Raw genomic sequence first — 12461 nt, forward strand, 5'->3', positions numbered from 1 at the left:
ATAAATCCCTTTCAGAGAACTTACTACTGAAAAACATATTAGATCTGATTGTTCAGGGTGAAATAATTTGCCTGATCATGAAAATTTTGAATAATTTTTAAATTTGCATGTTGCACCAAATAATATGCAGGCAATATTCCAACCAACAATCATTATCATGTTAAAAGTAATAAAATCCTTAGTACCGTGGATGAATCGTAACAAGCAATTATGACAAATGTTAAAAATGCATTCCAGTTTTTTGAATTTCATCATTTTTTAATATTTTATATACGTTAAGAAGTTAAAATAAGCCTGCATGAAAGTAATTACTAAAGAAATTTCATAATTTTGGTAGCTCTTAATGATCTCTATTTTTTTCTGTACTTTTTATAAAATATGTACTGCTTTTGTTTTTCCATATTGAAAAATTAAAAATCTCTGTTTACGATGAGGAATCAAACTCACCTCCTTGTCTAGAAGTAGGAAAACTGATATATTTTTTATTTGCACCTACATTAATTTACAGAGATAGCTATCCAAGATACAAAAAGGAAAAATCCTTGCATTCATTCTTTCATTTATGATATTTTACGAATTTTGCAAGTCAGTTATGCATATGTTTATATATATATCATCAATAAAATTAGACAAATTCTTGAAAAATGCTTTAACATATTTCTGTCGCTTTAAAATATCATCTCTATAATAGAAAAAAATTACATTCGTTAATTTACGTGCAATGTACTGCGACTGACAAGATAATAACCACATACCTCTGTTTTCCAAATTTCATCATGAAATAAAAAAAAACTGATTTTTTTTTATTTTTTTTTGCAAGCATGAATGATTGTGGGGGATTTTTTTTTCTTTTTTATATTTAGTATGAACATGAGACCTACATGCTATGTCTATGTAATAAAAATCATACCATATTCGCTACTGATTGCAAAAAATTCAATTATTTCCTCCAGTTTTAATATTTGGAAAACAGAAATAAAGGACGATATTTCTTGCTATGCAACGGTATGTTGTTTACAAACAATATATCCATTTGTGCGAATTTTTCTGTTGCATAGATGAGATTTTAAAATAGCATGAACACATTCATTCATTTTCATTTATTCAATATAAGAAATAAAAATACACGAAATCGTAGTAGAAATAGTATTAAGAAATCATTTCCTTAATTTGATAAATGTTTTAAAATTCTAAATATTGTAATTATTCATAAATTCATTCGATATTGAAATAAAATTCATCTGCATATCAAATGAGATGTTAAAACTTTAACTATTTACTCAATCTCATCAGTGGCGAATAGTTCTTTTATGAAGCATCGATGTAAATTGATTTCTTTTTTTTTTTAAAAAAAAAAACTTTGATTTAAAATAAATTTAAGTAAAAAAATTATTTCGGAAGTGATCTTGTATGAATGTACTAAAAATGAATTTTCTAATTTTAATTATTTTATAATTCATTAACACAAACATCAGAGAATTTTGAGACAAATTTTTTTCTCAAATTCACTATCAGATAGTGATACTATAGCAAAAAAAAATGCATCAGATGATAATTATATTCTGAAATAATTAAATATTGCATAATTTACTAATTTATAAGTATACTTAATTTGAAAACTCTATAATGCGTTCAAAATTGATTATAAAGTTCAATTTTTATTTCCTCACGTAGAAAAAGTATTGTAATCGTTAAAAAAAAATTTTACTCGAGATTTAAATGAATATATGTTAAACTGAAAACTTCCTGAGTTTGTAAAACACATTTTTGGCATTACGTCTGTCTGTGACAAATATAACTCAAATAAGCTTTGAGCTAAAGGGTTGAAATTTAGTATATAGTGTTTGCACAAAATTTGTGTATTTTTTCGAACGGATTTTTTTTCAAAATACGTTCGAAAAATTCTAAATTACTAATACAATTAAAAAATATCTGGCCATCTGTCAACTTTTCAGTAAAATCCGTTCTGAGGAAGTCTGTCTGTACGGCTGTTTGAGGACAAGCTAACACAATAACTACAAAACGAAGAGAGATGTATAAAACTCAGTACATAAATTTAGCAACTGTATTGTAATTACGTATCTAGTTTGGAGAGAAATTCAACAAGAGGTTGACTACTTGTTGGCTTGTATTTTCAGAAACAAATAAACGCAGTGACTTAAAAATATCTAATTTAGCATGGGATTTGTAACTACAAAAAGCAGTTTTTAGCAAATTTCTGTTTGAATCGGTTGAGAAAAACGTGTCAAAAATACAAATTCGATTTTCGGATACTTTTAACACAAGTCAGAGATTTGTCGCCAAAAAAACTCGCCAAGAATGACACGATGCATTCAGTAAAAATGGTAAATTCACGACAAAGTTGAATAGATCATAATTAAAATAGGTCAATACCATGCATGGTGCTCTCTGGGTTAACAGCTTTATTAGGGACTGTGAGTGAAAATTTTTGAAAGACTACTCCCTCTGGTTAAAAATAGGGAAAAGTCACGTTTAAATAAAAGTTTATAAAAGTGTTTCACTTTTTCTTTTATTTTCAGAACATCTGGTATTCGCTGGGGTTTCGTTGCCTGGAATCTTTTGCAATTATTTCTTATTGTATTGGGTGACTATATTGTCTACATTTGTTTCTTAGCGAATAGCTTCCACAAGGCGGGCATTGAACCCATACCCATCACTCATTTTGTGTGTTTGATGGCTATTGCAATCTTCGCAGGTAGTATGATCTCGTTCGTAACGTTTTATCCCATATTACACTGTTTGCCGAATGCTTTTGCTGAAATGCTGAGGTTTGGCGACAGATTGTTTTATGAAGTAAGTATCTTTCTAGTTGCGTGCTGATTTCATATGTTTATAAATGTTCATAATAACTGCTGATGGAGTGACTTCTTTTAAGATTTTTTCTTAAGCAGATTTTAAACACGGTTTTTTTTTTTTGTTTTATGTGAGTGATAAATGTAATTTTCAAAATTCTTTAAAAAAAATCAATCTCACTTGTTAGATGAGTCAGGTATTTCTCATGACTTTGTTTGAATTTCAGTATTCAGTTTTATCATGATTAGTTTTGTTAATGTAACGAGATTTCCCGCTTTCACAACCAGGAAATCCCACGTGGGAGCACCTCGTAATTGAAAGTGAGAAGCGTTTGGCATGGTGGTTGGTTCTCGCCACCCTTGTAGGTATACGAAAATGTGGGGGTGGCTACTTCCTATCGATGACGGGAAGGGCTTCTTAGGGAAGGGTTGTACCGTAGCCGGTGATGGCCCTTAGGAAACAACCCCAGTTCCCGACAGTGTTGCTATCACGGCAGTCCAATCATTCTTTTTTCCGTATGCCTTCGAACGGGTCGGAGTAATTAGTCTATGATTCACCACCAAAAAAGTAATATAGCTGACAACAATTAGTTACTTGCTTCCTTTTTGAGTTTATTCCAATGCAGTAAATGAAATAAACAAACAAAAAAAAAAGAACCATCTTACTGGAAGCTTCATACAATTTTTGAGGATGAACAAAAAAACTCCTACTTACATTAGCTGTCCTAGTTTTAAACATCGATATTTTATAAGATTAAATACTGTTTTCTATGGATACATCCTAATATTAGCGAACAATTTAAAATTTTCATTGCTAGAAATCCAATACAGATATTTATTGTATATTTCTTTCCCATAAAATTCTGAATAACTTGATTGATTTCCTTAAATATTAAACTCCATTTTTTGTTGTGGTGGTTAGAACTTTGGAAAAATAAGCTTACTTTATTAAATTTAAGCGAATTTTTTTATTAAATTTAATTGCAAGGACTATTTTTATATATACCAATTTTATAATTTCATTTATAATTGTTATATGTAGATATCTTTTCTTTTCCAATATTTTTTTGATATATTTACAATAAATGTTTACAATTTTTAAAATTATAATAGATTGGAGTGTTCATTTAATTGACAATTAGCCGCCTTCGGCGATTAGATGTTTCGTTCAGTATGTTGGTTGTATTTAACTTCAATTAAATATCTTATAATAATTATATTTATGATTTTCTCAAAAATAATTTGTTAACTTCAAATTGTTAGAGATATTAAAGCTTTCTTTAATACCCCTCCAAGGTTTTTTGTATGTTGTATAAGTGAAATTTTCTAATAAAGTCTCAAGGCTTCCTCGCTGAAAACAGAGCTGTTAGTGTAATGGACCTTCTAATGTACATCGTATTTCACAGTGATATCCTAGTCATTTCGGTTTATTCCTCATGTGAATCCCATCTCTACTATTGATATGGATGAATGTGGGCGCGCTCTAAATGACCTCGAGTTACTAAATTTTGCTCAGATTTTGAGAAGTATGAATGGGCATTTCAGAGTGATTTCTATGAAATTTTAATTTAAATTTAAATTAATTAAAATAATTTAGATTTTTGAGGTAACTTCTGAAAAAAATATTTGTTTTGCATCGTTTTAATGTCCAGACAATTATCTTTTTTATCTTTTCAATGATTCAGAATTTAATTCCTGTAAGATTTTCAGATCTATATGTATATAATTAGGCTTTAAATCTATTTTGAAGAATATTTGACAATAATATTTCCATTGCTGTGAATGAAACGGAAATCGGTTTCATTGTTTCTTCCAGTACGTAATCGCATGATTTGCTTTCATTGTTTCATGCTTGAGAAGAAGGATTTTAATTAATAGCTGAGTAGTTTATAGACGAATAAAAAATGAAAATCGCGTCATTTAGAAGATGAATGAACTGGACATAATAGAGCTCTGACGTCATGGAGCTGAATTCCATTAAAAAGGTTCTTATACATGATGAACATAACTTATGTAAGACTATTAAAACTACACTGTTTGAAATCTAGATTCTATTTAGTATTGTGCCATTTTTCCTGGAATTGAAAGTGATATCTTCAAAGTTTGGCTCGGAACATTTCTATGAAGTTAAATCTTATGAATGCACGTTTGCTTTAGGAGAACGTTTCTTATTGAGGCAGTAAACTACAAGCGTGTATGCCTGTGAAAAAGAACATCCCTTGCTTTTTCAAATTAAATTTTGTTTTCTTTGATGCTTGTCTTTATCTATTTTACTCTGCTACTAATAACTGAAAGAACTGACGAAATAATGTATTTCTGAAAGTTACTTGCACCCAGAAAAGATGATACCTCGTGTATTTTTATTTAAAGGATTGGTGGAACTGTACTTCCTATACAAAATTTTACCGATCTTGGAATATACTTGTACATGATTGGCTGTACTTCTACATATATTGTGATATGTACGCTGTAAGTAACAAATTTATTTGCATATTTAAATGAACCACATAATGCATAAATGTAATAAGTTCTCTGTTTCGAGAACAGCGTTAGTTCATTTGGAAGACAAGCTGAATGATACGTTTGTGTTTGTATTTTGTGGCAAAAATTCCTCTAGAATTAATCTGCACGACACTGATGGTATTTAAATATTTATATCAAAGAAAAGAAAAGAAATCTTTAATAAGCGTTTTAAGAATTCAGTAATAAGTTCTAAGCTGAAATTCACATATATTATTCTATATATAAACTTAACAAAAATCTTAGATATTATAAGTTGAAAAAGAATTGAAGTGGATATTTGTTTCCAAATTCATAATTAAAAAAAAGCCTATTAATAAAAAAATTTAGTGAAGAAACAATAGTAAATATTAATTTCTTTCTACATAAAATATAACGCTGTATAATTTCTAGATTGTATTAAATCTTTAATATAATCTAATTAATTGTATTAAATCTTTTTTAAAAGCATCAGAATATTTTGCTTTTTAAAGGTATTTGATTATTTATCGCCGTTTATCTTTTGTTTAGATTTTGAAAAGCAGAACTGTTGCTATGTTGTCAGTTTTTCTGCTATCTGCAATTGTTCATGAATATATCGTAGCCGTTTCTCTCAGATTTATATTCCCTCCTTTATTCACATTATTTTACATAGCTGGTAGTAAGTATCCTTTTATGAATTACTTTTTTATTATTCTAAATAAAAACATATTTAAAGCACGTTTATATCTGTGTACTGTACTGCTTAAAGCACGTTTTTTTATAGGAACATCAGAATACAAGATATAATAACCGTAACCGATTATATGTCATATACATAATTTTTTAAATCTGTAATGAATACCCAGAAATTTTCTTCATTTTAATTTGCAATTTCTTTTTCTTTTAATATTAATTTTGCTTCTGTTTCTTTATAGTATTGTTTTCACTACTTCATGATTACACGATTTTGTTTTCACCTTCACATTTTAAAATTATTTTCAAATTTTCAACAAACTAATAAAAGCGTATTTAGAAATTTTTTAATTAACCTTTTAATAAATATTTTGTAATTAGCTATTGTAAATATTATGAAATCTGAAAATCCTTTTTTCTTGAAGATTCAATATATAAATTGAGCCATGCATATGGAGTCAAAACTAAGTATAAAATCGATTTTTCAGTATAACTGAGTATAAAAGTGATTATAAATTTCACGTTTATAGAAGGAATCAAATAAAGCTAATACAAGTATTTAAAACTGCTTTGGCATGTTTTAACAAAACTAAGAATGCGTTTTTTTGTAGAATTGAATACTTTTGAATACGCCTTATTTAAACCGTTTATAAGTGAAATTATTTTGGGATTCCTCAAAATGGATTTTAAAATATCAATATAAAAGTTGAAAGTATTTTAATTAATTTAAATTAAAAAACATTAATACTGAACATTAAACTTTGTCAATAAATATATTAAATTATCTAAATTCAGTAGAAATATTAAATTGAAAAATAACATTTATATCATATCGAATAATAACAGATATGGATTAAACTTCTTTTTTCCTTTGGAGTGGAAATTTATAATAAAGATTTCCTATATAAAATTTGGGATATTTTTACAGTGAGATCTGAGTATAAGTAGGACAATGAAAATTGACTTTGAAAAATAAAAAATAAAGTTCAAAAGTTGACTGATTCGGCCCTGAAAGGCCCTCTATTCGTCATAAAGTGCTAATTAAAAATCCTGACATGTTGTCGAGGTACTCTTTGTTCCTTATCCGTTGTGGCACCTTCCCGATAAGGTGGGAAAAATCGATTTTTAGCTGTCTTTAGACTAAAAACCGTAAAAAAGTAAAAATGAAATCGGTTTTTAATAGTCCCTATGCTAAAAAAAAATTGAAATCTGTTTTTAACTGTATCTAACCAGAAACTGTAAAAAAAAAAAAAAAAAAAAAAAAAGCAAAAATGAAATCGATTTTTAACTGTTTCTAAATCAAAACTGGTAAAACCTTCAAGAAAAGGAAGTTTGGGGATGATTTGCTTGAGAAATTTTCAGTATACTGTCCACCGTTTCCTCCTGCCAGCTGAAAGCGCAAAAACTGCATGTTTCACAACATATCGGAGTGTTTCAGTGGTGATAATATAAATGTGTTGCATAATGCATGTTTGCAATTCACCTAAGACCGCATTCGGACGTCTGTACACAACATTTATAGGTAACTCCACAGGGTTCAAGTATGTTGATCGTAACGGCCAAGCTGTTGGAAAATGGCGACTGATAATTTTGTCATTTCCAAAGTGAAGAATCAAGAGCTGCTTTGCTGTGTTGAAATGTCCTGGGGAGTGCTACCCAGCATAAAAATTGTGATGTCCACATCCACTCTGTTGCAGTGTTGAAATGAGTTGTTGCGCAAAAGAGATTCATAACGTATCCTATTGACTGTACCGGTTATAGGATTCAAAATATCAATCTGTTCAAAAATTAAGCAATCAATAATAAAGCCTGCCGTAAGCTCTCACCACACGGTGCCCTTTTGAAAATGAAGAGGTGATGGTTGCATTTGGAACATATTCTCTCTTACCAGTGTTTTGGAATTGTGAATGTCGACAGAACTTTGGAGAATTAAATGGGCTTTTTTGTCTACAAAATGATTTATGGCTATGCATTGTCCATTTCCTTTGAAGCAAAAAAAAAAAGAACCGGCTTCAGTAATAGCTCCTCGTTTTGACAGATCAATAGGAAGTAACTCCTGAAAATGTGTAATTTTGAATGGGTAGTATTGCAAGATTGGCAAATTTTTACGAATCATGCACACACATATGTCTGAAGTCTGGAAAATTCCCTATATACTGCGCATTACCAGAGCAGTACTTGGCACTTTCTATAGTGGTGTAGCCACATCCTCCCCTGATGTCGAAGCAATTGCTTTCCTCTCTATGCCACATTTCACTTGAAATGAGCCCGTCTCTTCAGCTTTATCAATCATCTTCTTCAGACCGAATGCTGTTATTTTACCGGAACCGCTTCTAAAATCCCGTAACGTCCGGGATTACTTGAAGGTAATTTTCGCATAGTCACCATTCTTGTAAAAATATTCATAGTAGAGACACGACTATCTTCTGAAACGCAGAAACTGCTTGTTCCTTATTTTTATCACAAGAATAATGTGAGCTGCGCATATCATGTCTCTGAATTTGCACCTTTAAATTAACACATCTTTTAAAGCAACAGATTTCAACATACTGTGAAGAATACAGCCCCATATATCGGTAAACTTTTGAATTTTTTCATTCATAAAACGAATTTTTCAATATGAAATATTGTGTCATTCTGACCAGTAGTTCTTTATTAACAGCCTTTTGAAAGTGCAATTTTAATTATAATCAACCGATACATTGCTTTACTATTTAAGAAATATTAGCTCCAGTATGCTTTATTTAAGCTCATATTATTAAATACTCTTTTTTATAGGCATAAGAATGATTTAGCCTCTCTTTTAACCCTTATTATATGAATAATCATAATTTATTAAATTTTGGCATGTTATATCTAAATCAAAGTTACATAAATATCTAGTTTTAATTTATTCAAATTTTTCCAATTTTTGTATTCTTTTGTAACTGTCTCGATCTTAATTTTTTTTTTAAATTTGCACCAAACTATTAATAAAAATCCAATATTTTTTTTTCCAGTTATATTCATTTTTATGACTCGAAGAAGAACCTCAAACTTCTGGAACTTTTTCCTTTGGTTTACTTTGTTGCTAGGATATGGACTTTTACTAGTTTTCTACTCTTTGGAAATGTCTGCCAGGATCAACTGCCCGAGGATTTTAGTAGGTTTTTCCTCCTTTAATTTAGTTTTACTTCCTACACACGAAGTATAGAAAGAGAAAATATTATACACGTCAAAAAATTGCAAGTCGAGACTTCGTTGAAACTCAACGTTTCAGAACTGCCTGAATCCGAAAAACACGTTTCTGGAAGTATACTTGTCTGTCTGTGAACACGATAACTAAAAAATGGTTTGAGCTAGCCGAGCGAAATTTGTTGTATGGTTTTTACAACAAATTTGAAGATTTCTGTCAAAGTTTGAACAAGATCATTTCAAACGAAGGTCTGTCCCTTCAATTGTTCCAGTATATCTTAACACGATAAATATCAAACAAAAAAGCTGGATGGATAAAATTTGGTACCCAAATTTAAAATTTAAAGTGTAGACCTGCATTTAATTTAGAACCAAATCCGTGCAGGGCTTAACCATCTTTCACAAGCTTTTCTTTACTTTTTTCTACACTTTAACGTGATGACTAAAAGATTTTAAATATGATATGTGATTTTGAAACTATCATTGAAGTTTTATGTCAAATTTCATTTTTAATTGGACGGGAAAAAAGTATATACATTCGATTTTCTGGTACTTTGTACTAACCAAATCCTGGCGATTAATCGCCAAAAATCGCATGCTCTTTCGTAATCATTGTCTAATATCTATTCTCTATCTTTCCAATTGCATTTAAACAGAATTCAAAATCCCAAAAATCTGGACTGAAATTTGATTTATGGTTTTATTATCATAATCACAAATCTATATCCCTTTTTTTAGATTAAATCTATCAAAGAATGAAATGCTTGTTGGTGTATCCGTTTGCTCGTATGTGAATTCGAAAATTTATAAATGCTTTAAGCTAATTTGCGATCAAACTTGCAAATCTGTATAAATTAAAGAATCTAATTGCTCTACTGGAAGTTGACTTGCAAAAGAAGTGCTCGATTCTTTTCTTTACGAGACGGAACTAAGCACAGAACGCGATATATTAGATTGTTGAGATGATACTTCCGTTAGTTGAAAGTTGGGGTATAACGCATCCACATCTCAGACATCAATGTTAATGACATGCACTGTTGCATCCTTGTTACTTTTTTCCTTTATAAATTAATATCTAGAAAAAAGTATCTAGAGTTTTTTTATCACTCAGCATGATTATTTTCACTATCACTCAATGTCTTTCTATCACTTTCAATTTATCACTTAGCATTTTATCTTGTGAGAAAATTATGTTGTTTTGGTTTGGGGTGTTTGAAGCCTCGAAATGCACGGGCAGAAAATCGGCGATTTATCGCTTTTGAGGCACCAGTTTTTTGCTTTTAGGGTTGTTAGAAAATGATAATGATGATTGTCACATTTGGTGACTTATAGCCAACAAAAGGTATAAAATGGCACGAATGTTTGCCATGTACCCGATTCTCCGGTCTGGCCAATAAAGGGGAGGGACGTTGGAAGTTATCGTCCGGAAAAGCGCATAGAAGAAAAGTGAAATGAACGCGGAACAGTGAGAGAAGTATCGAAAGCTATATAATATATGTTTGTTTTTTTTCTTAGTTTTCAATTTTTCTGGCTAGCAAAAATTTTTGGAGCTCGAACGATTTTGAGAATTAAAAAAAAGTCGTTTTCTAAATATCGACGTATATGCGTAATCTGATAGTTACGTAATTTTTTAAAACCGGTTTAAACTGGCTTTGCAAGAAAAAAATCTGGCCTCGCGAAAAATTTTTATTGATTTTAAGATGGTCAAAAACCATCGCTTTCCTAAATGTTGGTGATTGCGAGATATGAGTCATGTGAGAACATGTTTTTCTATCGGATCGATACCACTTTATTTAAAACAAATAATGTTATCATATGATTACTTGAAATTTGCGATAGCAGATTTCAATTTTTTTTTTTCCCCCTTCTTTTCTTTCTACGAGTTCTTTTAAAAATGGATCACATATAATTTTTTTAAAAAGTTATATTATGATGAAATTCATTTCAGATTTAGAAATAATTATATTTTAAAACATTTCATGCTCGCATTGACAGTAGGTTCGTAGTAATAAACTAATTAGCATAAACTTTCTGCTTTAGATGCGTAAAAAATTTTGAGTTGTATTAAATATATTTCTGATTTCCAAAAATTCCAAACTAAAATGATGGATATAATAAGATTAATTGTGATCGATTACTTTATACAATATCATGTTCCTCAATAATGAATAATTTATTATTTTTAATTTCCTTTACAGGATTCTTGGCTAGACTATGCAGTTCCTCGGTTTCTCCATTGCAATGTGATATCTTTCCCAGTTTAGCGTAAAAGTTTAGTTAAAAAGTTTTTTAGTAAAAATATAACAATCTAACTCGACCTGTATTCTAAATAAATAGAATTCCAGACAATCCAATGAAAATTTAATTTTGGATATATGTCTAACATGTATTTGGAAATAGAGTGCCTCTAATTTTGGGAGACTTATTTAAGTAATATTGTAAATTAGAAATTTTCGAATATGTCCAAACTTATTTGAATATCATTAAGAGTGTATCTCACTTTCTTTAATTATTTTAAACAAACTTTTAAATCGATGAAATTAAGTATGTCTTACTACTGTAGATGTAGAATTCTAGAAACTTTTACAGAAATGGAAGGCCAGACCATTTCACCTACACCTACCAAATTTGGTACATGTATACCTTGGAGGTCGGGAATGTGCACCTGGGGTTCCTTTTTTTGAATTTTTAATTAGAATTTTAACTTTTAATTAAAAACTAACTTTCCCGCCAAACAAATTATTTCTTTCCCCACCGCCAAATGAGTAAGGCTTCAACATTTTTTCCCAACAGCAATGAGGCTTAGGCGTAACATTTTCCTGCCGATTAATTCAAACGATTCTATTCATTTTCTTAATGTTTTATGCATTTAAAATTAAAGATTATTAATTAATCGATCTTTCAGATTCATTCTGAAGTACTTTTGAATTAAAATAACTCAGATTAAAGGAAATTAAAAATTTCTAATCGGCATAGCGTTACCCCAACTGGCGTAGAAAATTCAAGCATTTGCGTTACCATAATTGGCGTTGAAAATTCACGCATGCGTATTGTGTTCTGATTGTCGACAATGGATACGATCTTCGTTTTGAAGGTTTAATATGTTTTCGACAGATTATTTCAAAGGATTGTGTTTATTTTCTTAGTGTTTGATGCATTTAAAACTAAACAATGTTAATTAATCGATCTGTTCATGATGAATCTGAGAAAATTTTGTAGAAAACTTCTTAAGATATTACATAAATTAAGAAAGATATTCTTAATTTTGCATAAGGTTTAGCTTAAATGCAAAGCGACTGT

The 12461-nt window shown here is 29.8% G+C and overlaps 1 protein-coding gene across 1 annotated transcript; it reads left to right on the forward strand.

Moving 5' to 3' along the window:
* Positions 1-2659: 2659 nt before the first annotated feature.
* Positions 2660-11739, forward strand: LOC129981639 (sterol O-acyltransferase 1-like). Its single transcript, XM_056092555.1, has 5 exons — positions 2660-2814; positions 5184-5282; positions 5844-5973; positions 8987-9129; positions 11360-11739. Exons 1-5 carry the CDS (start codon positions 2695-2697, stop codon positions 11423-11425), a joined length of 558 nt encoding a protein of 185 aa, XP_055948530.1. The 5' UTR covers positions 2660-2694; the 3' UTR covers positions 11426-11739.
* The last annotated feature ends 722 nt before the right edge of the window (positions 11740-12461 follow it).

The sequence above is a fragment of the Argiope bruennichi genome, chromosome 8 (assembly GCF_947563725.1).
Source record: "Argiope bruennichi chromosome 8, qqArgBrue1.1, whole genome shotgun sequence".
Classification (NCBI taxonomy): domain Eukaryota; kingdom Metazoa; phylum Arthropoda; class Arachnida; order Araneae; family Araneidae; genus Argiope; species Argiope bruennichi.